The sequence below is a fragment of the Hippichthys cyanospilos genome, chromosome 13 (genome assembly GCF_059441005.1).
Source record: "Hippichthys cyanospilos isolate Australia breed blue-spotted pipefish chromosome 13, RoL_Hcya_1.0, whole genome shotgun sequence".
NCBI classification, from domain to species: Eukaryota; Metazoa; Chordata; class Actinopteri; order Syngnathiformes; family Syngnathidae; genus Hippichthys; species Hippichthys cyanospilos.
This window is the reverse complement of record NC_142381.1, coordinates 6,102,209-6,124,698: the sequence shown is the minus strand read 5'-3', so window position 1 is coordinate 6,124,698 and position 22,490 is coordinate 6,102,209. Positions and strand designations below refer to the sequence as shown.

Below are 22,490 nucleotides of genomic sequence, written 5' to 3'. Positions count from 1 at the left end.
TAATACAATTTTTGGGACTCCGGCATTACCTCTTCTTCTATGTTGCCATAGTAACAAGCTCTGGACCAGAGAGTGAGCGCAAGAAAGATGGATAGAGAGTCCCCTCAGGACACGCGCACACACACACACACACACACACACAGCAAACATGCTTATATCACCACCACCACCACCACCTTTTTCTCTCTCATTCTCACACAAAGGCTTTTTCAGCCAATTATCCACTGGTGGCACATGAAGGGTTAATAACGTGCTATCTGTAGCAAAGAGAATTTACCTCAAGCCATTTGGTCTAGCCTGTAATTGCTGTGGACCATTCTGTCACGTTACATGTATGCCCACTATTTGAAATGGTATTCTGTTATTGCATCCATTGTGCCAAATTGCTTTAACAACATCTCAGTACACGCACGCACGGACAGACACAAATATGCACACTCACACATTACATGGCAGAAATGTCACTCATGCGACTAACCATGTAGCAAGTGACAATAATGTGATTTTTAGTGGTGCTTTTAGTTGGAGCAAGAATTCTACAGGTACAATATGTCTAGACAGGCAGTTTTTGAGACTGTTAATTGTGGCGATGAAATTGCTTTGGTTGTGACAATACTTACTTTATTTTCAGTAACATCTTTGATTTGGCCAACAGGCTTTAATTCATCTAATAAGGCTGTGTGTGTGAGAGCATGACAACATTTTGAGGGCACGTGTGCAGCCGACATTCACTCGTATGTGAAAGACCTCCCATTGGGAATTGTGGAACTAAGTCCCCACAGCTACATGATGCGCCTGTAAAATGCTACCACCAAACATTTGCACTAAACACTGTTGAGCCAACATAGTGGAAGCATCATCCTATTCTGCTCCTGATTTCCCTCCTGTTTGCGTTCCTCACCTACTGCCTGAAGTCAGTTGATATAGGCATCAGCAAGCCTGCGACCAATGTGAGGAAGCGGCTATAGAAATTGGATGGGTGAATTCAATGTTACCAGGAAGTGGTCCAATAGGCCATTTGGTATGGGGCCGCACATTGAGACTGAACACAAAATGTTTTATTGATCATGAGTGTTAACAAAAAAGTCAGGTGCATCTGCCTGTGCCTCATCTCATTCACACTAAACAGAAAGGAAAAAGACCTACAAGCTGGAAAAAATGAGTAAAGAAAAAAAAACATTTGAAGAGAGTCTTTTACAAGCACAATTTGCCATATAATGAGACATAATCTGTCTCATTATAAGATTGTCGCATTAACTCTTGCAGAGCCACAGATCATCTCATCTTTTAAAATAGTAATAAAAATACATAAAACATATTTTTATGGAGGGTAACGGACACCCTTGACTAGTGCCTAGCTCATAGTCAGCAAATTGAGGACTGTAGTGATAACTGTGACCATTGGATGGCAGTATTTTCACACATGCAACACATATATTAAAAGTAAGTTAGGAATGGAAATCAATCGTTCATATGATACCACCCATGTTTGCATAGACACAGCACACATTCTGCCGCCTTAAAAGATTGAGTGAAAATGCTAAATTTACAAGGTACTCTCGAGGTTGCCTTTTCCGACTGTCCCGTAATGGTATTTTTTTTTTCCTACTCACGCCTCAAAATTTTACGGCCACAGTATTCTTAGTAAAGAAAACAAAAAACAAAAAAAGTAAGTCAGGAACCCTGTGGCTGACCTATTTTATTTTCATCTTTTTTTTTTTAATTTGTTTGACAGTTACAAATAAGTTTGCAGCTTACAGGACTGAAGTGGAACGGCTAAACCAACAGTGACATGCAGCCCCAAAGCTGTAGTTGTTCACTCATTAATATCGACGGTGACAAATTCCTTGGAGGATGTCGTGTATGCATTAATTGAGAGCTTTATTTTTGTTGCTGTCGCTTTCACCTTACTTCTACAAATTAAAAGCCATAATGAGATCATTTCTTAGGAATTATTGACTCAATCATTTCCTTTTTCCTCATTGACTAAGTTCAGGCCATTTGAAATTGATAATAAATCAATGAAATGAAATGTATGCCTAATTTGGACCGAAAAACACATTTTATCAGAAAATACAGGAGCATATGCATATATTTTATTTATTTAGTACCAGCCATTTTCACACCTTATTTTAATTATTTACCTTTTATTACATTACTTTTGACACATTTTGAAAAAATTTATAAGTACCTGTGAATGAATGTTCGGACAAATGCATAAAATTGATTTTCTGATAGAGTGATAATTTCGCTCAACACTACTTGTCTCTTGCAAATTTGCTGCCATTTTTTCCTGTCATTGGTTCACAACTTTACGACATCGGGTTCCGTCAAAGAAATGCCCGCACTGAAAATAGCTTACAAGCAAAACATGAACCTCAAATAAATACAAATCTGAGGTAGTAAAGAGTCCAACCTGTCATCATTAAGATATCCGTCAACAATGTACAGTAAGTGTCTTTGAAGATACTAGGCTCTCACCTTAAGTACTAGGACGGATTAGGTCGTATGTTTGCATCAATAATCAGCAGGGTTCTTTTGGCTGCAGACAGCAGCATCTTAGCAGGTGGTTAACCTTTCCCAAAAGCGCACGCATGACTGCGCTGCAAAAGCTGCCAGGCTTTTGAAAAGTGGCTCAACTGTCAACAGCCATCAGAGATCTTTGTATGCACTTTCATCACCACTTACAGGTGCATGAATATCACCAGTCATTAGTCTGATCCCTGACAAGAGCAATGTGGCTCGGTGGCATTGACATCTGCACTGATGACCTTCTCAGAGAGGCTGTGACACAAAGCTGGCGCTTTAAGCAAGCAAATGTGTGACTCATCACCATTGTTTATATATATATACACACACACACACACACACACACACACACACACACACTAACACAAATGAATATTAAGCAAAAGATCTTCCAGGGGATTGTCTCTACCCTAACAGCAGGTCAGTTGCAATGAACACTCTAAACAGTATATCATGATGAGATCTAGTTCCCACAAAACTCCTCCGGGCTCGTTTATATCAGTGGGGCTGTTTACCATGCATACATATGACTGCAGGAGTACAGATGCGTTCCCTTTTTCGCGCTCAGATGACATCGTAATCTTGGACGCATTATGAGGCTCCTGAGCTCTACCTGTGGTTTTCCTCCTGGAGGAAAAGCAATCACCTCCGTGTGAACGCATCCAAAACAAAAGAAGCGGTTATAGACTTTGTGGAAGCGCCAGCAAATGTGACAAGGGAGTTCATCTGTGGTTATAAAAACTGAATAAGTGGCCATTACAAGTGTTGGCCTTGTTACTGAATTACACTAACGGAAGAAATAATTACATTCCCTACGTCATGGTGTGTTATGAGCTGCATTATGAAGTGGGACATTTACAAACAAACACAATCTGTTCATGGTGGCTACTGGAGAACCTCACATGTCGAAACTATTTCCCCATCCATTTTCTATGCCATTTATCCTGTTTTTCATTTATCCCAGTTATTCTTGGGCGAAAGACAAACGACACCCGGGACTGTTCAACCAGGGCAACATTTCCTCATATTGAAATTAATGGAAAATAAATTAATCATTTCAAAAGTTAAACGTTTGCCCAAATAAATCTCCTCCTCAATTTTCTGTAGGACTGCCCATGAATGAGCTATATTGTACCGCACCTGACTGACTTGAGGCAAGATACATCCTGAACTCGTCACCTTTTAATGCCCTTAACTGTCACAAATAAAATTTAAAGGGCATTAACAGAAAACAGAACAAACAAATGAACGCTTGTGCAGTTTTTTGGCCAATCCCAAAGGCATTTTACATCAACAGGAAAAGCATTGAAAAAAAAAAAAACGAAACTAGGGGTCTGAAATTTCACCCAGATGGTCACAACATGTGAATATTCAAAATGGCATGGCCACTTAATGAGTACAAGACCAGGAGTGTGCAATTCCTTGGCTAAAATACTGAAAGACCGATGCGGAAGATAATGACCCAAAATTGGTCAAAATACTGCACAAGATCATGCAAAGACAATAAATTTTATGTTAGCCTATCCATTCCCTTGTGAGTACAAGTGGTTAAGAAAATAGATGGATATTGGTGCTATAGTGTCTCATTTTGGGCGTCGCCTATATAATGACACGAATGCCAGAGAGGTTGAAAACTCACAACGACAAATAAGGAAGCGCTGTGTGCTCACTGGTATTTTTTTTTCTTTTTTTAAGAGGCTGAGCGTTAGACTGTTTATAAAACAATATCGACCAAAGCCGAACGCCTGGACCATACTTCCTTTCGGGCCGCATCCGGCCCATGGGCCACATGTTTGACACCAATGCTCTAAAGATATCCCGACACGGATATGTATCTTAACTCATCCAAACATGAAATTGATGGATCCCAGCAGATTACACATAAGTGTATGTTCTTGTTCTTTGATGCTTTTTTCGTTTTTACAGCATCTTAGAATTAGGGTTGGAGGAGAGGGCGGCCTATGTTTTCTAGGCCAATTTTCCCCACATGGCAGAGCATCAAGGCCCTGCACAAAGTCCTGCTCCTTACACTTGGGAAAGAATGATTTTCTTCAGCTGATTCACACAGAAGTCGAGCTCTGGCAGAGTGAAAACGTCAGATGTGACCGGGAATAGGTTTTCAGCTGTCATCCCCTCACAGGCCCAGGCTGTCTGCTGGTGATGTGGCGTTTGCACTCTGACACACTCCCCTCCACAGCGAAATAACACTGCTAGTGTTTAGCAGGACTGAGGCAGCCGGTCAATACACCAGGCACACATCGGCCTTCCATTTGTGAGGAGCGCCGCCATGCATAAAGATGAAAACGGCCAACCTTGCTCTAAGGATTATCACCTGATTGTTCGCCATGTTAAATTTATGCCAAGAAAGAGTGTGTTCTACAGACTTAACTTCTTGAATGAACAAAACAGACAAGGTCATAATGCGGTAGCAGGAGAAGTTGGATTTGTTGCTGATTATCATACTTGCAAATATGAACGAGGAAAAGATGAAAATTTTATTGCTTTGACACGCAACGCAAGACTGCCAATTGCGAGCATTTTAATACATGATTATCTTACAAACTGAATAGGCATCAATAGGAAATGTGAGCTGCTGGCTAACAAGTGACGAAGGTTAGAAAGCTGCAGAATTTAAGGTGAGTACTTGAACAAAAGACCTAACTATTTAGAACACTTTGGTTTGATAAAACCAGCATAGCTCCCATTAAGATAATTGAGGAAATTATATTAATACCAGTGAGGGCAGAAGGTTTCTCTTAAATGACTCTGAAAAAACACTTTTGATCCTGGGTGTGTGTGTGTGAGACTGATTTTGAGGAGAAGAAAAGAGCGTAACAAATTAAATGGAAAGAAAATGGAAACTGTGTGTTTAGTAAACACACGGGAGGTGTAAGTCAGGCTTTGTGTTTATCTTTAATGCTATTTACAGTAACGTTAACAAGGTGACCTGGTTTTCTTAGTTTTTTCTTTTGAGGTTCAAGCCCCCAAAGACTGAAAGACGATTGTATGTGTTCACATTTATTATCCTTCTTATTTACCTCCTGCTGTTTGGCAATTCTCTCTTGAGGGCCGGGGAGTGTCTGTTACATGTCTAATGATGTGCAAATACTGTGAAAGTAGTTTTATTTTCATTACTCTATCGTTGGTGGTTATAAATATTGAGTTAAGTCAGTGCTTCTCAAATAGTAGGGGGGGCCCCCATGGGGGGGAGGGGGGGGGGGGGGCATTGATGACCCTAGGGAAAAGGCTTTTGCTTTTTTTTTTTAAGTCAAGTATATTTGCAATAAAGTTCATCCTTTTCTTTTGTAGTTTCAGGTACTTTGATGCAGTTGGTTATTTTTTTCTATTTTAGACTAAGCTGTAACGTATAAATGCTGGTAAAAATAATTAAGAGTTGTTGGAGTTGATTTATATGGCTATCTTCTTTTGTTAATGTTAAAAAAGATGCCAATTTAGGTAGACAATATATGCAGTTATCATAGATAATATTCAAATTCATAGTCAGCGTGTCAAGTGTGGGGACTCTTTAAAGGGAACCGTTTAAGCAGGATTGTTCTCTTAAAAGAGCCATTTAAAATACTTTTAGAGTTGTTGTTTTTTCATATTTTAAAACCACTGTTTTGCTCATAATATACTGAAAAAACTGGGATGAATGATACATTGTAATTGAGTGCTCAATTGGTGGGACATTAAATAATGTTTTCTTCTAAAGTATTGTAAGTTTTAATAACATATGAGCTGACTTCATATCATAGGCATATTGGTAATCGTGCCAAACATCGTTTTTATTTTGATGTGAAAAAGTATCAAACTTTTGATTTTTTTTTTTAGTTTTTTAGAACCAAGCAATTACTGTATATAGAACACTTGACATGCATTGGCCAGCACACATGCGTAGACTGCAAGAGATGCCTGAGATGTTTTGACATAAGCTATCACAGCTGTCGGCCTGCAGCCACTCACTTCTACTCAGTCGCCAGGTTGAGCTGCGACAAACTGGGGTTGTTTACTCCTCCTCTACTCGCACTGTGGCTTGCTGTGTTCTAACATATTCCCTTCCATGGCACTAAAGCAGTAAGCAGTGGTGTTTTTTTGGAGGTGTTTTTTGTTTTGTTTTTTGTTTTTTTGCGCCTGTTCCATGGGTAAAGCGCCACTCATAACCACATAGTACTAAAAAAATAAATAGATGCTTCCTCCAGATCCAATGGAGGGGAGTGGGGTCTTTTTACAGACTTAACATATTTGTTCAAATATAAGACACACCCATGTATAGGACACACTCTTAATTTTAAGGTCAAATCCCGATATTATCTTTGTCACCGTGTATAGGATGCACAAAGTTTGGAAACAACGTAAAAACTTTAGCCATATAATAAATGTCATCTTTGTAATTTCATCACATTTGCTTTTATTTATATTTGTAAATTATATACTTGTTGCAGTATGGTGCCTGCTGACAGCTTTGTGGTTTGCAGGTGAGTGAGTGAGCAGGCTAGTGAGCGAAGAAGCCCAGAAGCTCCACGCAGCGGGAGGAACATTTGAGGGCACAAGAGAGCGTCTGTGAAATTGTCACTCAGAGTGCAATTGAAATAAAAGTAAACCCCACCTCCTCGTTATCCTGTTTGATCGGCTACAGGCTAAGCTCTAGTTCGCCATTTGAGGGCCGTTAGCCCAAGCCTTGTGGCAGTCTCATGGTCTCTAACCTGCTACACTATAGGAATCACTTTGTTCTTGAAAGCTACTATAATATTCCTGTGTGTGAACAAGGATGAACTTGGATGTTGGTTCAGTCTGCTTACTTCTTTTACTGAACAAAATGCAACAGTTGTAGCCAATAATCTCATGTTAGGCGAGGTTGTTTGCCCTGGCTGCTAACTGCCTTTGGTCCAGTTCGTCCCGTTACCCTAATTACCATAAGAAAGAAAACATCTGGTATAAAATTGTGCATCTGCACGTCATAATTCGGCTTAAGTGGGTGACGGACGCAATCTTCCTCAAATTGGATTATATAATCCAAACCACAGTTTTGGCCTTCCTTTTTGGGAAAAAGTACTTCCTATATTTGGGGAATTACGGTAGTTCCCATCGAACACATTAAAGAGACATTCAAATGACTCGGTTTGTTCACAAATGTCACATCACTAGTTAGAGACACAGCATCTGGAGTAAATACATGCGAACTTGAATGTTAATTGCACATGCCAATCGCCAACGCTTATATATGTGTGTGTGTGTCTTTAAGAGGCTTTAGTATTTAGCTACCAATGAAAAAAGAACAGCTCTCATTAATCCAAACCAAGAATAACTAAAGATCTAACCAGAGCAGAGTTCTCTCAAAGTTTTTTATTCCTTGCATTGATTGGCACACAATATTGCCATTTCTACTTCGAGGAATCAGTCGATGAGCGGCAAAGAGTTTGTCATTTCAGGAGGCTGAGTGTGACAAATCATCGATCACACAGCTTAATTATTTCAGGAGGCGATGCGAAACAAGACAAACCTGCTCTTTGTTCAGATGAGAAGTAAGATCAATGGAAAACAATATCCGGAAACATAGAAAATACAAGAATGTTTAAGTGCACTGTGTGCACACCAGAGGACAAGATACTCGAATAATTATATATATATATATATATATATATATATATATATATATATATATATATATATATATATATATATATATATATATATATATCAGTCCAAATATAAGGTAAGATAAGGAAGACTGGTTGTCCTCACAGTGACCATAAATGCATCGAGTCAAGACAATTGAAGAATGTCCTTGTGAAAGGGGGGCTGATGAATCAAACTTCAGTCATCTGTCATCATTAGAGAGTGTGAGCCTAAGTTAATGAAAGTAAAACACAGTAGACCATCAGATACACAAGACAGCACTTCAGGATCGATACACACTGTGTACACACACCGTGTGAGGTTAAAGATGCACAGACACACATTATCCAAGTGTGCAGTCACACAAACACACACACGCACATACACTTAGCATATTGATCGAGCTCTCCGTTTGCCATTTTCTGGGCAAGCTTGATGTGAAGGCTTACAGGTTACAGGCAATCCTCCTCAGACCACAGTCATCCATCTGCTGCTTAATGAGGCCCAACTAAGTTTTTTTTGTTTGTTTGTTTTTTTAAAGTTTTGACTTACTTAGCTGCAGAGCAACAATGATTACTTTAACCCAGCGCATGCATCCCCTGCAGCAGTGGCTCTCAAATGGGGGTACTAGTACCACTGGGGGTACTTTAAGGAACTTCAGGGGGTATTCGAGATTTTAAATAAAACAAAAAAAAAACATGTAAATAAAGTGTAAATATGATTTATTTTTGTGAACACATATCTAATATGATCCCAAAAGAGGACACTTAAAGTTGAACATTTTTATTATATTTATTTAGAATTATTTCTTTTTGAGAAGAGTTCTGACACTTAATGTTGATTATTTTTGGGGGGACAAATATTTATCGATAATGAAGTCAAAGATTGATTTTTGTGAACAGATCTCTAACTTGTACTGTACAAGCATCTTGGTGGGCGGGCATGCTCATCTGTGGGAACAGGTCTGCTTCCACTGACTCAAACCGACTTAAATTGAAAACCCTGATGACGATGTTGGACATATAGTTAAGCCCTAAGCAGACACCCTAATACACTGCGAAGGCAAAGAAACAAAGCCACCATTTTACAAATGACTGCAGTAAAAAGATCTTTACGCTGCTAGATTTTATACTGGTTCTCTGCAGATAATAATCACATGTGAGGCTGAAGAGTGACCCTGAAAATACAAAGATAAAAACACATCAATATGAAAAAGAAGATGGTAAACCTCCAGGAAGCGTATACGAGTGGCTAGTATGCTGAGAGGAGTACCGAAGTTGCATTTTATTGAAAGAACAGATTGATGAAAAATGTTTTGCAAAGCTCCTGAAAAAAAGTAAAGAAAGGGAACGATGACTAATTTCTCGACTGGCACAGAATGTCACAGAACTATTATAAATGACCTGAGAAAGGTACTATGTGTACACTTCAGAGAGAGAAAGACAGAAGCATCGCAATAGCAAATGAATATCTTGATTATAGGAAATGGATCACCTCCACGTACAAAAAAACGATATTTTGTTTTCAGTGCAAGACAATCGACTACTTTGATAGGCTTATCCAGGATGTACTGATAAATTGGCTAATTTTCAGCTCAATTGGCCATGACTTGGCGATGAGACTCTTTTAATACTGTTGCACTACGGTCCTATTTACTCTCCATCAGAATAAATTCATTTAGCCATTGGATAGATGAGACTAGTGAGGCTGGAGAAGGCCTGTAATAAATGCATTGCAAATATGAAAAGGAAGTAACAAAATTCATATGCACGCATACTTATTCCTCTGCCACTACATCTAAGCAGTCAGCTTTGGCTCAGACAGATTTTCAAATCACTGCAACAAATGTGTACCGGTACAGTATACTTTTCATGCCGTGGCTTGGCTGGATGCACAACTTACTTTTAACTACTGAGAGACATCTATATAATTGTCTTTTAAACTCTGAATCAAGTCTTGACTAATTGCCACGAATCGGTGTTAGGACACAATCAAAGTAACACAGAAGTGAGTGATAAAATACAGAGAAGTAATAAAGCTACAAATCAAAGAAATTAGTCAGGCTGTTAGATAACCAAAGTGGGTCATAATGCTATTAAGGTAACGTTACAAGAATTGTTTGTTGAGAAGAATCACACAGATACGTGAATTTCTTTCTCCCGTTGTTTTTTTGTTTAACTGTACTAATTTTTTCCATTCTATTTTTTATTATGATAACATTTTCACATTTTTTCCAATTAAATTTCTACTCTCTAATCTTGTAATTTGACTGATTTGCAAAACATTAAGTGACGTCATGTTTTTAAGACCACCATGAGAATTTTCTTACTATCTAGTCTGCGTCCCGACTGAAGTAAAGTTTGGAAAACTTTGAGCTTCACTACAATAAAGGATGGGAGATTTGAGATGGGTGGACAGAAAAAAAAAAGGTGAAGCCAATAGAGTTGAACCATTAATGTTCCTCTTCACTTTCACAGTCGGTTGGCTTTTTTTCCACTGTTGATAGAAAATATTCATGAGTGCATAAATATGAGTGCTAAAAGAGAATAATAGCACTGCACCACTGTCATAAATAAGCTAATAGAATAACTGGCTATACTAATCTATATCATATAAAATGTATTTTGCTTTGTTTTTCTACGTAATATTTTTGGGACAATAAAAATAAAATTACGTTTTCATCGCCTCAAATTATGTTTCATTCACATTGAATATAAAGAAGCTACTATATAATAATATTAATATTCATAATAATGACGACTATTTGCAATAAAGCGGACATATAAGAGAAAAAATGCTGTTTAAGGTTTACATACAAATGTCTCTAGAGCAGGTGTTCTCCGTAATAATGTCATAATAATGTTTGGCTAAATTGAACTTGTGTTTGGTGATGTCATGTAACATGTCGCTATATTTATTGAGAAAAATTCGATTAAATACATCAACCGCTAGTGATGACGCGATGACACCAGCATGAATGATTTTAAATGATGACATGAAAACTCCTTTAGTAAATAATGATGCTATACATGATGCTTTATACAGTGCTATTATTCACAAATTGCATTTATTGTTCAGTTGACTACAGAAGGATGTTATTAAAATATCATGCTTTATTCATTTGGGACTTTTCTAAATATTAATATTTCTGTTAAACCCAAAATCCCAAACCATTTAAGAACTAATCCCTTTAGCTCTTCCTTCTCTGAATAGCCCAGAGGACACACACATACACACACACACACGCAAACACACACACACACACACATACACACACACACGCACACACACACAAACACACTGTACATAGCTGGTCTTTGGAGAAGCGGGTTTACTCCTTCAGGGGAATTAAAAAAAAAAAAAATCATTATATTCTTTTCAGGCAAGCACACTCCAACAAATCGAGCAAATATGTAAACAACACAATGTAATGTTGCAACACAAACTACACAAACTATAATACAGGATAAAACAAACAATGCAGCGTTCCAAAGTATTACAAATGTTAGTTTGCGTTTTCACTACCATCCTTGCATTCTGCTTTCAAGGATCATCTGTCAATCAAATAATCTCAGTGATGCTCTTGCAGAGAGCATCTGTCAATCAAACAATGAGTCCGTCATTTAATTAGATTCCAGTCTCCGTAGAATTTGACTTTCGGAGGCTCGTGCGCTTTTCTTTTTCCCTGTGTACTAATTAGACACTCTTGCTTGTCTTTAGTTTGAATTAATGGGAATCATTAAGCCTCTCAATTCTATGTGCATTCCCCCGAGAAAATATATATAGCAGTGAATCAGAAAGTTTTGCTAAGCTACTTGCAATAGAAAAGGTATAGAGTGCAGGAAAGTGCAGCCCAAAATGAAACTTTTCCTGTTTGGAATGGAAACATCTTGGAGGTGTGTGGGACCAGTGTCAGAAATGTGGCTGTTGCGTTTGAGAGGAGCATCATTAGGAGAATCTTGGCAAATGTCTGGAGGGTTCTTATGTTAACCGTGTGGAACAATTAGTGTCAAATACCACCCCCATCCCCACAAGCCCTCCCCTTCTCTTCTTCGACTCTCCGTCTTTCTCTGACGCTTTCTGGCCGGTGTAAATAATGTAATTTGTCACAGACAGGCCTCCATGTAGGAGATGACCTTTGGAAACCTCACAGTAAATTGGCTCCGGCTAGAAAAGCTACGTCATTAGCCTCTCGCCGTCTCTGTGTCACCGCCGCTTTTCTTTGGCTGTCTCGCCGCATTCACATTCACTTTTATTATTTCAGTTTAATTTGTAACTCTGTTTAATCTGTGCAGTCCTGTGAGATTCTCTAGCTCCCCATGTCTTTCTTCTCAAGTGGTGGAGTCAAACAGTACAGTGGGAGACTCCTCTGCTTGTGAGTGATCTGCTTTTTCATTGGATCATGATGGGATTTGTCAACTGACTTTATTCGACATTCAGTGGAGTATGTCTGCCAACTTTTCAGCAACAGCTTCAAACGTGGGCTTCAATAGCCCAATGTTAGAAACGTTCATCAGTTTTTATCCAAAGGCAAATATGAGTGAGCTGGACCCCTAAGTAGCGGGACTACCCCCGACTGGACCAGGCACACTGTTTATTTCGTCATCCGATGAGTCCTTATCAAGGCTCATAATGAGGAGATTGAATTAGAAGAGCCTTGCAGTTGGAATACTAATTGCAAGCCTGCATGACCGCTTTGTTAGGTTGGAAATGCACAAAGCAACAAGCCACCCTAAAAAAACAAAAACAAATACAAAAAAAGTAAGCTACATATTATTATACTGATTCTCGATAAATTGGCGCACACTATTATGGAAAAAAATGTGTAAATTATAACAGCTAAATTTGGATTTGTAATTGCAGCCTCACAGAACAGCAACCGCCGTCTAAAAGTTCAAAAATCGTCAAAAATCCAAACTAATGTAAGGTTTTTTTTTCCCCATTCTTTTTTTGTGACAGGATTCGTCCAACATTCAGGTGTCAGTAAGAATTGTAATACTTGACATGAAATTTTATTACAGATCATATTGAAAATCAATCATTCAGGATCTTACGTAATAACATAACAAATATTATCCAATCTGTTAATATGATCTGACAAAAGATGTGTTTATAAGCAATTGTCTGAAAAGTTCATTTTTCAAATATGTTCATGCTATTCCTAAAACGAAGATCATGTGCAAATATCTGCATGTGTAGACTAAGTAATGTTGAAATCATGCAATACAAACAGACCTAATTCTTGGATTTTAGATAGACATTAAGAGCCTGTTTTCCTTTACATTTGTGTTGAGTCTTTGTACCTACTTTCAATATGTTTTTGAGTATTGTTCTACTGCGCATTTGTGAAAAAGTCAGCCTTAGCATCTGGTGTAAAAAGTGACTGAATTAATTTAAGCTCATTAGATGTTTTTTCTTTGTGCTGCGGTGTGATGCCTACGCACCAAGACCTCTGAAGCAATAAGGATTTAAAAGTGACAATCAATGCAGAATTTTCAGATGTTTGGTGTCCAAACGGTTCTTCATGTCTGTCCGAAAGTTAGCAAAAATCGGAAGCATAAATGACACGGGAAACAATGGCTTCCAAGGCTTTCGGTTGGAAATTAGTGACCCAAACAGTTCTGAAACACTCCAAGCTGTTAGTCAAATGAAATACAAGACTATAAGTCACATCTATTGACTAAGCAATTACAGTTTTGTACATAAATAAAAATGTCAGTCTTGACAAATGATTTAAACAGGTCTTTAGCCATAGCGCAATGCCTTTGTTCATCAGAATGATCCACTTCATTAGTTGCAATCATTTTAAAGGCAACTCGATAAGCTACTGTGCAGTCTCATGTTGAGTTATGCTGAATTATTCATCCATGTTATATACCGCTCATCTTATTCCTGGCCGCAGTGAGTAGAGATTGTCCCGGTAGACTCTAGCAAAAAGGCGTATTACACCACGGACTGGTCGCCAGTCAGTCGCGGGGCACGTACAACCAATAACACACTCAAACTGTCACTGGGTAATAGGCCTACACTGTTTTATCATGAATATGAGTATGCGTTCTTTATTTGATTTAAGTAGCATTTGCAGATAATAAAATCCAATTGTGCTGGAGTACAGCTGATATTCAGTGAACAACAATTACAGGATTACTGACGCCACTTTATTTAATTCGCTCCATAAATGTCCATTGTTCCTTCCTCAGTTGTTATTTTTGTATCATAATGATTGTTGGAATGGATTACATATATTTAATCTTGTACAAACAGAACCTTAGTGTGGTTGAGAAAAATAAATATATAAAACAGTTTTAAGTTTAACACGGCAAGAGCGACAACTGATCTACTCATTCTGTCGCCGTGCTGAGACGCTGTCATGCAACTAACAATGTGTGAACTCCTTTCAAGGAAACACGCGAGCTCTGGGAACACGAGGCATAAAGCACAATGGTCTTTCCAGCTGCAGTGTAAATGACAGCGATGAAGACACTGCACACACACACACACATATATATATATATATATATATATATATATATATATATATACACACACACACGTAAATCATGTAAATCATTGTTTCATACTCGTCAACGATTTGGCAACATTTACATTGCAATCATGAGCATTCTGACATTAGCATTCAGTTCAGATTTATTCCATGCTTGTGAGGAGGTCCATTGAGATGGCAACGTGGTGAGAGAGGCTCTAATTATGTGTCCATACACTTCCTTTATCCTTGAGATCTGACTCCCGTATTAAGCAGGCAAGCGGATTGGGCGATCTCAATTATCATACTCCATAACAAACAGTTCCTGTTATGGAGTATGATAATAACTTTTTTTTCTGACATTGTCTGAATAATTTTTTTATTGTCAACCATTTGGGCAAATGTTTGTAACTGCTCTTCTGTCCACAAAGTAGGTGAACTTGCAGTGATTCATAATATTTTGAAGAAAGACATGTGGTAGCGCGGAATAATACTTTTGGTCCATCAGGGCGTCTTCATTTATATACTGTGTGTTTTCCAGATTTCCGCCCCAAGATGGATTCCAGGTGATGCTCACTGTATGTAAGAGACAAAATTTCCATTTTTTCCCCCCCTTCTAGATAGAACCTTCTTTTAGCGTTGTCTGGGGATTCTTGGCAGTTACGGGATGAGACACAGCTTCTTTTCACAACCTCTGAGTCGCTGATGATGTTAGTGTGAAGTAGCATCAAGTGGAGCTGTTTTGGCAAACGGGGACTGATCATGAAGCGGGGGTGCAGATTTCAATGTGATGAATGATTTGAAGCTCGCACGTGTGACTGCTGATTGAGAGCTCGGGAGCGTTGAAAGGCAGATTGAATGTAGGAATGTGAGACTGAACACTGAATACATGCATATGAAATTGCCTCTATGTTGAAGCCTTATAGCCTTATCCCTTCATTTTTAGGGCTGCAGACAGTGAAATATGTTTTTCTACTCTCACTAATAAATGTGCAAACGATAAGGCAAACAATTAAATGGAGCCATAATAATAACAGTAATCAGGGCGTTTTCATGCAGATTGCACTTTTAGGCTGCAAAATGCCCAGCTGCGAACTCATGGTGAGTTTATATGACATCAATTCTCTAATTACCTACTTCATTTGTACAGAATATCACAATCAGCATCAATTAACATCCTCCGCCACCTCCCCCTGATTTTTGTGCTGCAATTAGTCAGCTACATGATGTCAGAAGCTGGTGACGTAGAATGGAAGCCTTCTCGCAATCATACAAAGCTTTCAGATCCCCTTGCAAGACAATGAGACTCGGAGTGAGATGAGAGGAGACGAGCAAGTGCATCTAAGAAGAGTTGAAAGGAGAACGGTGAGGAAGGGACCTACACTGTTGAATTCATTCACATTTACCAAACGTGTGTGTAAAGCGCACATCAAATGTGAATGAGAGACTTCTTAATGCAGTATGCGAGTGATTTCTCCCCAAAAGTGCCTTTCAGATGTAGGCCTTCATTCACTCACTCCATCACTCACTCACTCACAAACTAATGGCCACAGTGCCCGGTTATGATCTAACACAATCACGCATCATCTAACATCATCTGTTTGACTTCTTGCTCATACAAATTGCATCACTGATGAGAATGTGCTCCATATAAAACAAAATAAAGGTACACATTTTAAAAATGAGGAATAACAATAAAATGAATGTAAGCCACATACCACTGTAAGCTACACAACCAAAACAAATATGATTAAATAAAGACAAAAGACACAAATAAATAAATTATAACTATTATTCGGCACATTAATAAATTATACAATATTTCATAAAAGTTTTAAATACAGGTCAGTGCTTTTTGATATAACTTTAGGCTAGCAAAAAGGCTCTTGAAGGTCCTGATGGCATTCCACTGTTGGAAAAACAGTTTCGAAGCTCAGTCTGTATTTTACATCAGAGTGGCAACAAAAATCTCCTTTTGACATTCTACATTTCAGTCCATTTTACAATCTACTAACCTTGTCCTTGACTTATCAACATCAAAAGATTAAAGAGCTAAGACAGAGCTCCGTTTCCAATCATTGCATTGGATCATAATTAAAATAATGACAGTCGAACAACGTCCACACTTAATGCATTATAAAGTAAACCAGTTTAAAAATTACAATCATATGCAGTTGTAAATGCTAACCTGTAATAAGGTACCCACAATGGAACTTCAAGCTGATTTATTGTCCAGCTCCATTTTATTTTTTAGAGGAAATAACAGAGGCGACTGCATTCATCTGTTTCATGATCACTTTGTTGCCATAATAAAACCCTTATTAACGCGACAGAGGTGTGTTTTCAGTCGACTGTTGTTCAACTTTTATCGCATAAGCCTCATTCTCATTTTCTGAGCTAAAGTCCTTATAATCCTTTAGGATGATCTAGCAACATTTAATAGATTTCATTCTTTCACATCTTGGTTATACAAAGTGTCGGGCGGTGCTTGTAAGTTTTGCTCAGTGTTCTCTGTGAAATAACATTTTTAGTGAAGGTTTATAAGGCTCTGTATGCGACTAATTTATCAAAGAGTAGACGACCAAGCAAACGAGTTCTTCTGAAACAATTATGCAGCTCACTGTCCTGGCTTCTCCTTCCATTCTGGCCCGACTGTCACAATCTGTGGAGAATTATTTGTGTTTCTCTGTGTTCCATCATTTGAGCATCATTAATGAGGGAGTCGCATCTGTGGGAAATGTTTCTTTAACCTCATACACTTCTAATGTGTCAAGAGCGTAAACAGTTAAGAGTGTGCCTGTAATCAATTAGAGGTAAATTACAGTAGATTATATGCATGCATTGTTTCCCTGCGCATAGCACATTAGCAGGTAATGTGAATCATTGTGGGAATGTGGCGCTCTGTCACTCATGCATTGTAAAGCCGACAGAAATACTGTATCAAGCCAGACTATCAATTAGTGTCCCCGTGATTATTATGGGTGTTACGTTCAAGGAACAGTTTGGTTCGGAAAAGGTTTGGTTCGACAGGAAAAAGCAAAAAAAAAAAAAAAAATTCTTGGATTATTTTTGTTTGGTTTTTTTTTTTAGCAGATAAGCCATAGCTTGTTCAACAAAGCGTCAATTAGAACTTTTAGAACTACCTGAGGTAATCTTGCATAATATCTTCTATAATCTTGTATAAAACAGCTTAAAGGTATTCAAGATCTATGCTATTGTGAAAAATGGATGTAAGTTGCATCTAAATGTTTAACGAAACAATTTAGGGAGCTGCCAATAATGTATCTTTTTTTTCTCCTATTTTTAAAATGGGTCTTCAATCATCTGTCTAACTTCTGAAGTTTTTTTCATGTTCTTTGTTGAGGCTGTGAAATTTAGGCGCATTATTGCTAACTGGTTTGGAGAGCAGATGCTGCAATTAACTCTTATCTAAAACTGGACGCACCGAATTCAGATGGTTAGTCCCCCCAGGAAGATACGAAAACAAATTTCTAAATGAACACATCATTTAGAGATACAAGCTTTTTGGAGGACATCGACAAAACCTCCCGTCGTTCAGTCGCGAGCCTAACAGACTGACAAAAATCTAATTATATCGATGGAAATATGAAATCAGGGCGCTCTCAACATGACTGATTAAAATTAAGTGTTGAAAACTGAACTATGATTTACAATTCATTGAGCTGATTGGCTCCACAATGCCGGAACTAAACACGCCGCTTCGGGTAGAAAATAAATAAATAAATAAAAACCTAGCCGCAGTTACAGCAGGTAAAACAAAGAACAGCTATCATTCTCTTTGTTCTGAGTTTTGTTGCCCCTATTATCAACCATGCTACTGCCGATGCCTCTGATGTTTTGAAGTACACTCTTATCGTGGAAACCCAGCATTTAATGCGTATTAACACTTAGCATCCTGTTTCACACAGCAACCAAGCATCAAATATGCTCCACACATTTTCTCTTTGTAGCCACATGCCTTTCAATTGTCTTCCTCAATTAATGGGAGCCTACCACTTCTAACGTTGAACATTCCAGGTCACTTTCAATGGAGCAACCATAGTCATCAGATGAAGCTGTACCGAAAAAAATCGACTTTGTTGATTTTTCGTTTATGTTTCAGGATAGTTCAGCTTTTGTGGATGTCTGTGCTCTGCTGAGTGCATTTCAAGTTATCACTGGAGGGAGAATTTGCGGTACGCCTCGTGTATAGGCTCTTATTAGAGTGTGCAGCTCCATATATTGCTGTGCTTAAAAGCCCGCACCTCATTTTGCTGCCTCTCATTCCAACCTTGGAGTGAGAGGCAGCCTTCAGTGAATGGAGCAGCTAAAACAAAGTAAGTACGGATGAGTTATGATAAGTTATGATCTGTTTAAATTGACATCCTGATCATTCTGCAGCTGCATGTTATAAATGCATGTGCTTTTATTGTATTACGATGAAATTTTATCTTTTTATTTCTATTTGATAGTCAATCTCCATTGATTGCTCTTTGATTATGGGTGGCTCTTGACCTTACCATCATCACAAATGACAATTAGTTCCGAATTGGAACAGGAGCTCATTAAATGGTTAATAAATACATGTTTTGTTTTTGTTGTTGTTTTTAAGACACATACTATACGCGACCCAAAGGGTATCCATCACGGCGAATACATTTTCATGTAAATGACAAATATGATCGTGTGGACAAAAGCATCTGTTTTGACATTTCTCTAAAAATATGGAAATGAGGGATTATTAGACAATGTAAGTCGTTGCAAACATTTTTTTTATCATTTAAATCATTTTTGTAATTGTTTTAATAATGGAGGACACTGTGCTCATTGGGACCTTCCAGTCGGCAGAAAACTTACTGTATCCTTCCCCAGATTTGTGCCTGAAGACAATCCTGCCTCCCAGATCTACAGACAATACCTTTGACTTTAGTCTTGGTGTTTGTGTTTTGACATGCAGTCACCTGCGGTACTTTATATAGATCAGTGTGCACCTTTCCAAATCATGTCCAATCAGGTGGACTCCAATTAAGCGGTGGAAATATTTCATAGATGATCCGAGGAAAATCGATGCAACTGAACTCAATTTTGAGCTTCATGGTAAAGGCTGTGAATACTTAAGTAAATATAATATTTTGGGCACATATTAATTTGTCTTTAGCTGTGATTGGATACGCGAAAGGTTGTTCACCCCTCTGTGCCCCGTGATTGGCTTGGAACGAGTTCCCTCGTTTGCAATGAGGCTGTAAGATAACAACATAAGGAAAAAGTGAAGTGCTGTGAATACGTTGCCGATGCACTGTATATTCTCCTCGGAATGTCATTTTCTGCACTTCCCTGGCTTCTCTGGCCCCAGCGAGGACATTTCAATGGAGCATCGTGTACAAAGCATGACTCACGACTGTGATCTGTCCATGCTGTCATGTCACGCAGCGCTCAAGCAATCATGCACTTGTGACTGACACACTTTAACCCACACGTTAACAGCCAAGCAGGGTTCATTATTCAGACCGCTCATTTGTGCACATTTCCATATTCTCTTTCCAGGAATAAAGCCGTTGTCTGTGCCAGCCCCGTTTCCCATCAGGAGCAGCTGTCAGCCGCTGTGTGATGGACTGGTGGCAGAGCGAGGGCAACGTGTAGACACCCTGAGCTTGTTGTTCAGCCCTGAGCTGCTCCGCTCCAGCAGTGGGGGGTTAAGTACCTTGCTCCAGGGCCTTCCATGGTGGCTGCTGAGGGACAGCACTGTGGGTATGCATGTGTCATTTTCCCCCCGCTTAGATTTTCCAGCTATAACACACACAGCCAAAACAGCGGCACTGTTGCCAAGTTATTGTGGCCCCGCTGTAACACATGGTTGACCTGGAGATGTGGTGATAAAGAACACGGCGCTCCTTCTACTGAGCTCTTGACTAGACACAAAGACCACGAAACGCAGTATCTAAAATTATGGCCAAGCCAGTATGTATGGAGCTTTCCTCATTCTGCATTTCATTGTGAACTGTTGAAGGGGTTTCTTCTTGAGGGACTTGAAAATGTCAATTAACAAATTTTCAGATGCATTCAGGTGACATAAAAACTCAGCTGAGTGATATGCGTTGTTTTATGCAGGGGTTTATTTCATTTCTTGCAAATTGCTGAGCATGCATACACTTAAATAATGACGGTTGGTCTTGCCACATTAAACTGCCTCTTTTTTTTTTCTTATGTCCAACAATAAACCAGCTGTTGTCTAGAATGTTGTGCTAACAGGTTGGGACTGCGCTAAATCATTAGCTCCAGCGTCTAGGTGTCAGGCATATTTATTCATGCAAAACCTCTGAAGAAGCAGCCAGTCTTGTTCATTGATATGATCAGATGTTTTGTTTCTTCAAACACACTAACTGAAAAAATTCACCAACGATAAAATTTATGAGCAATTATGCCATTTAATATTTGTACCAAAAAGAGTAATTTTATAATAAATGTCTGTCTTTTACAAAGATGTAATTCTATCGTCTGTTGCAGAGGGGTAACAATATAGCACATTTATTATTGTGGCTATAGCACATCCTACTGAGAGATATTTTAAGATGCTGGTTACCCCAGTGAAATATTTACAAAGACAGCATCTTTTAATTGTATAGGGTAACATTTGGTAGATTTATTCTGATTATTTATTAATATTATTATTTGATGGGTGGAAAAGATTATGTATTATTATTATTATTATTATAGGTCTTACTGAAAATAACTGAATCATATTATCCTAATATTTCGTGACAGAAATGTCGTGTGATGATGGTTATTAATCTGAAATCATGCAAATCTGTTTGAAAGTGTGCCCTATTAATAGCAGTAAACCGGTATCAACAAGGATATTTATGATATAGCCTAATCATATATCAATTAATGCTGTATTTGAGCCTAGTTATATTTTCTACATCATTTGCCAAACACGTTCAGGTGGCGTTATGTACGGATTTTCACACAGCACGTTTTCAAATGCGGATCTCTGGAATCTTTTCATGACTATTGCAATGACTTCTCGAGGACACTTGACAGTTTTGCAACCCCAATGAACTACTCGGTAGATGCACAAGGCTGCAGCATGCTCGCAACACAAATGATGCCCATTCATCCTTCCATTGCAACTTGACTCGTTGGGTCCGCGTGCATGACCGGACGTATAGACCCAGACGCGCATGCAACTCTGGCAACAGTGAAGCCACCGCAAGCAGACGCTGTAGAACTTCCTGCTACCTGTTAACAATCAGTGCACGGTGGCTATGCTGCCAAAATTCCATCATTGCACAATATCCAAAAGCCGGCGTTGCACGCGTGGGCACGCAGGCATTTAGATCTGCCAAATATCGGTGACACAAAGGAAGCGACACTGATCGAGACCCACTTTGGGCTTCATCTCCACTCGTTAAAGACAACGCACATGGCAAGTCTTGACATTGAGGCGCTTTCGTGTCCACGTTGTATTCAAATAAACACAGACAGAATAAAAGACACTGAGAACTCACCATGGTTGTTCAAGCTCCCAGTCGCGGAAAAAGTCCAGTTCAAAAAGATCCATGACAGCTCCGGCTGGCTTTGTGAAGCTGCTGAGAATCCAAAGCTGCTGGTGCTACGTGGTTCATGGGCAAGTGACACGCGCGATGTGCGTGCGCGCGCGCGAGTGTGTGAGACACAGACAGGGAGAGAGAGGGAGTGAGAAAGAGCGTAGACACAAGCGGCTGCCTCTGCCAGGAATCTGCTACGTGGTCGAGGCAGGCTGACAGCGAGGCAGAGGAGGGAGGGACACACACACACACAAACACTCACTCGCACACTACGCACGCACGGTCACGCGCGCGCGCCCGCTGAATGAGGCTGC

General features: G+C 39.0%; 1 protein-coding gene across 1 annotated transcript in view; it reads right to left on the bottom strand.

Annotated features, from left to right (window-relative positions):
- Window positions 1–22,260, bottom strand: part of aff2 (ALF transcription elongation factor 2) — a 113,286-nt gene extending 91,026 nt beyond the window's left edge. The window contains exon 1 of the mRNA XM_088432109.1: window positions 22,138–22,260. Within this exon, the coding sequence (XP_088288235.1) occupies window positions 22,138–22,190 (53 nt within the window). The 5' untranslated portion in view covers window positions 22,191–22,260. The remainder of the gene's footprint in view (window positions 1–22,137) is intronic.
- Between the last annotated feature and the right edge of the window lie 230 nt (window positions 22,261–22,490).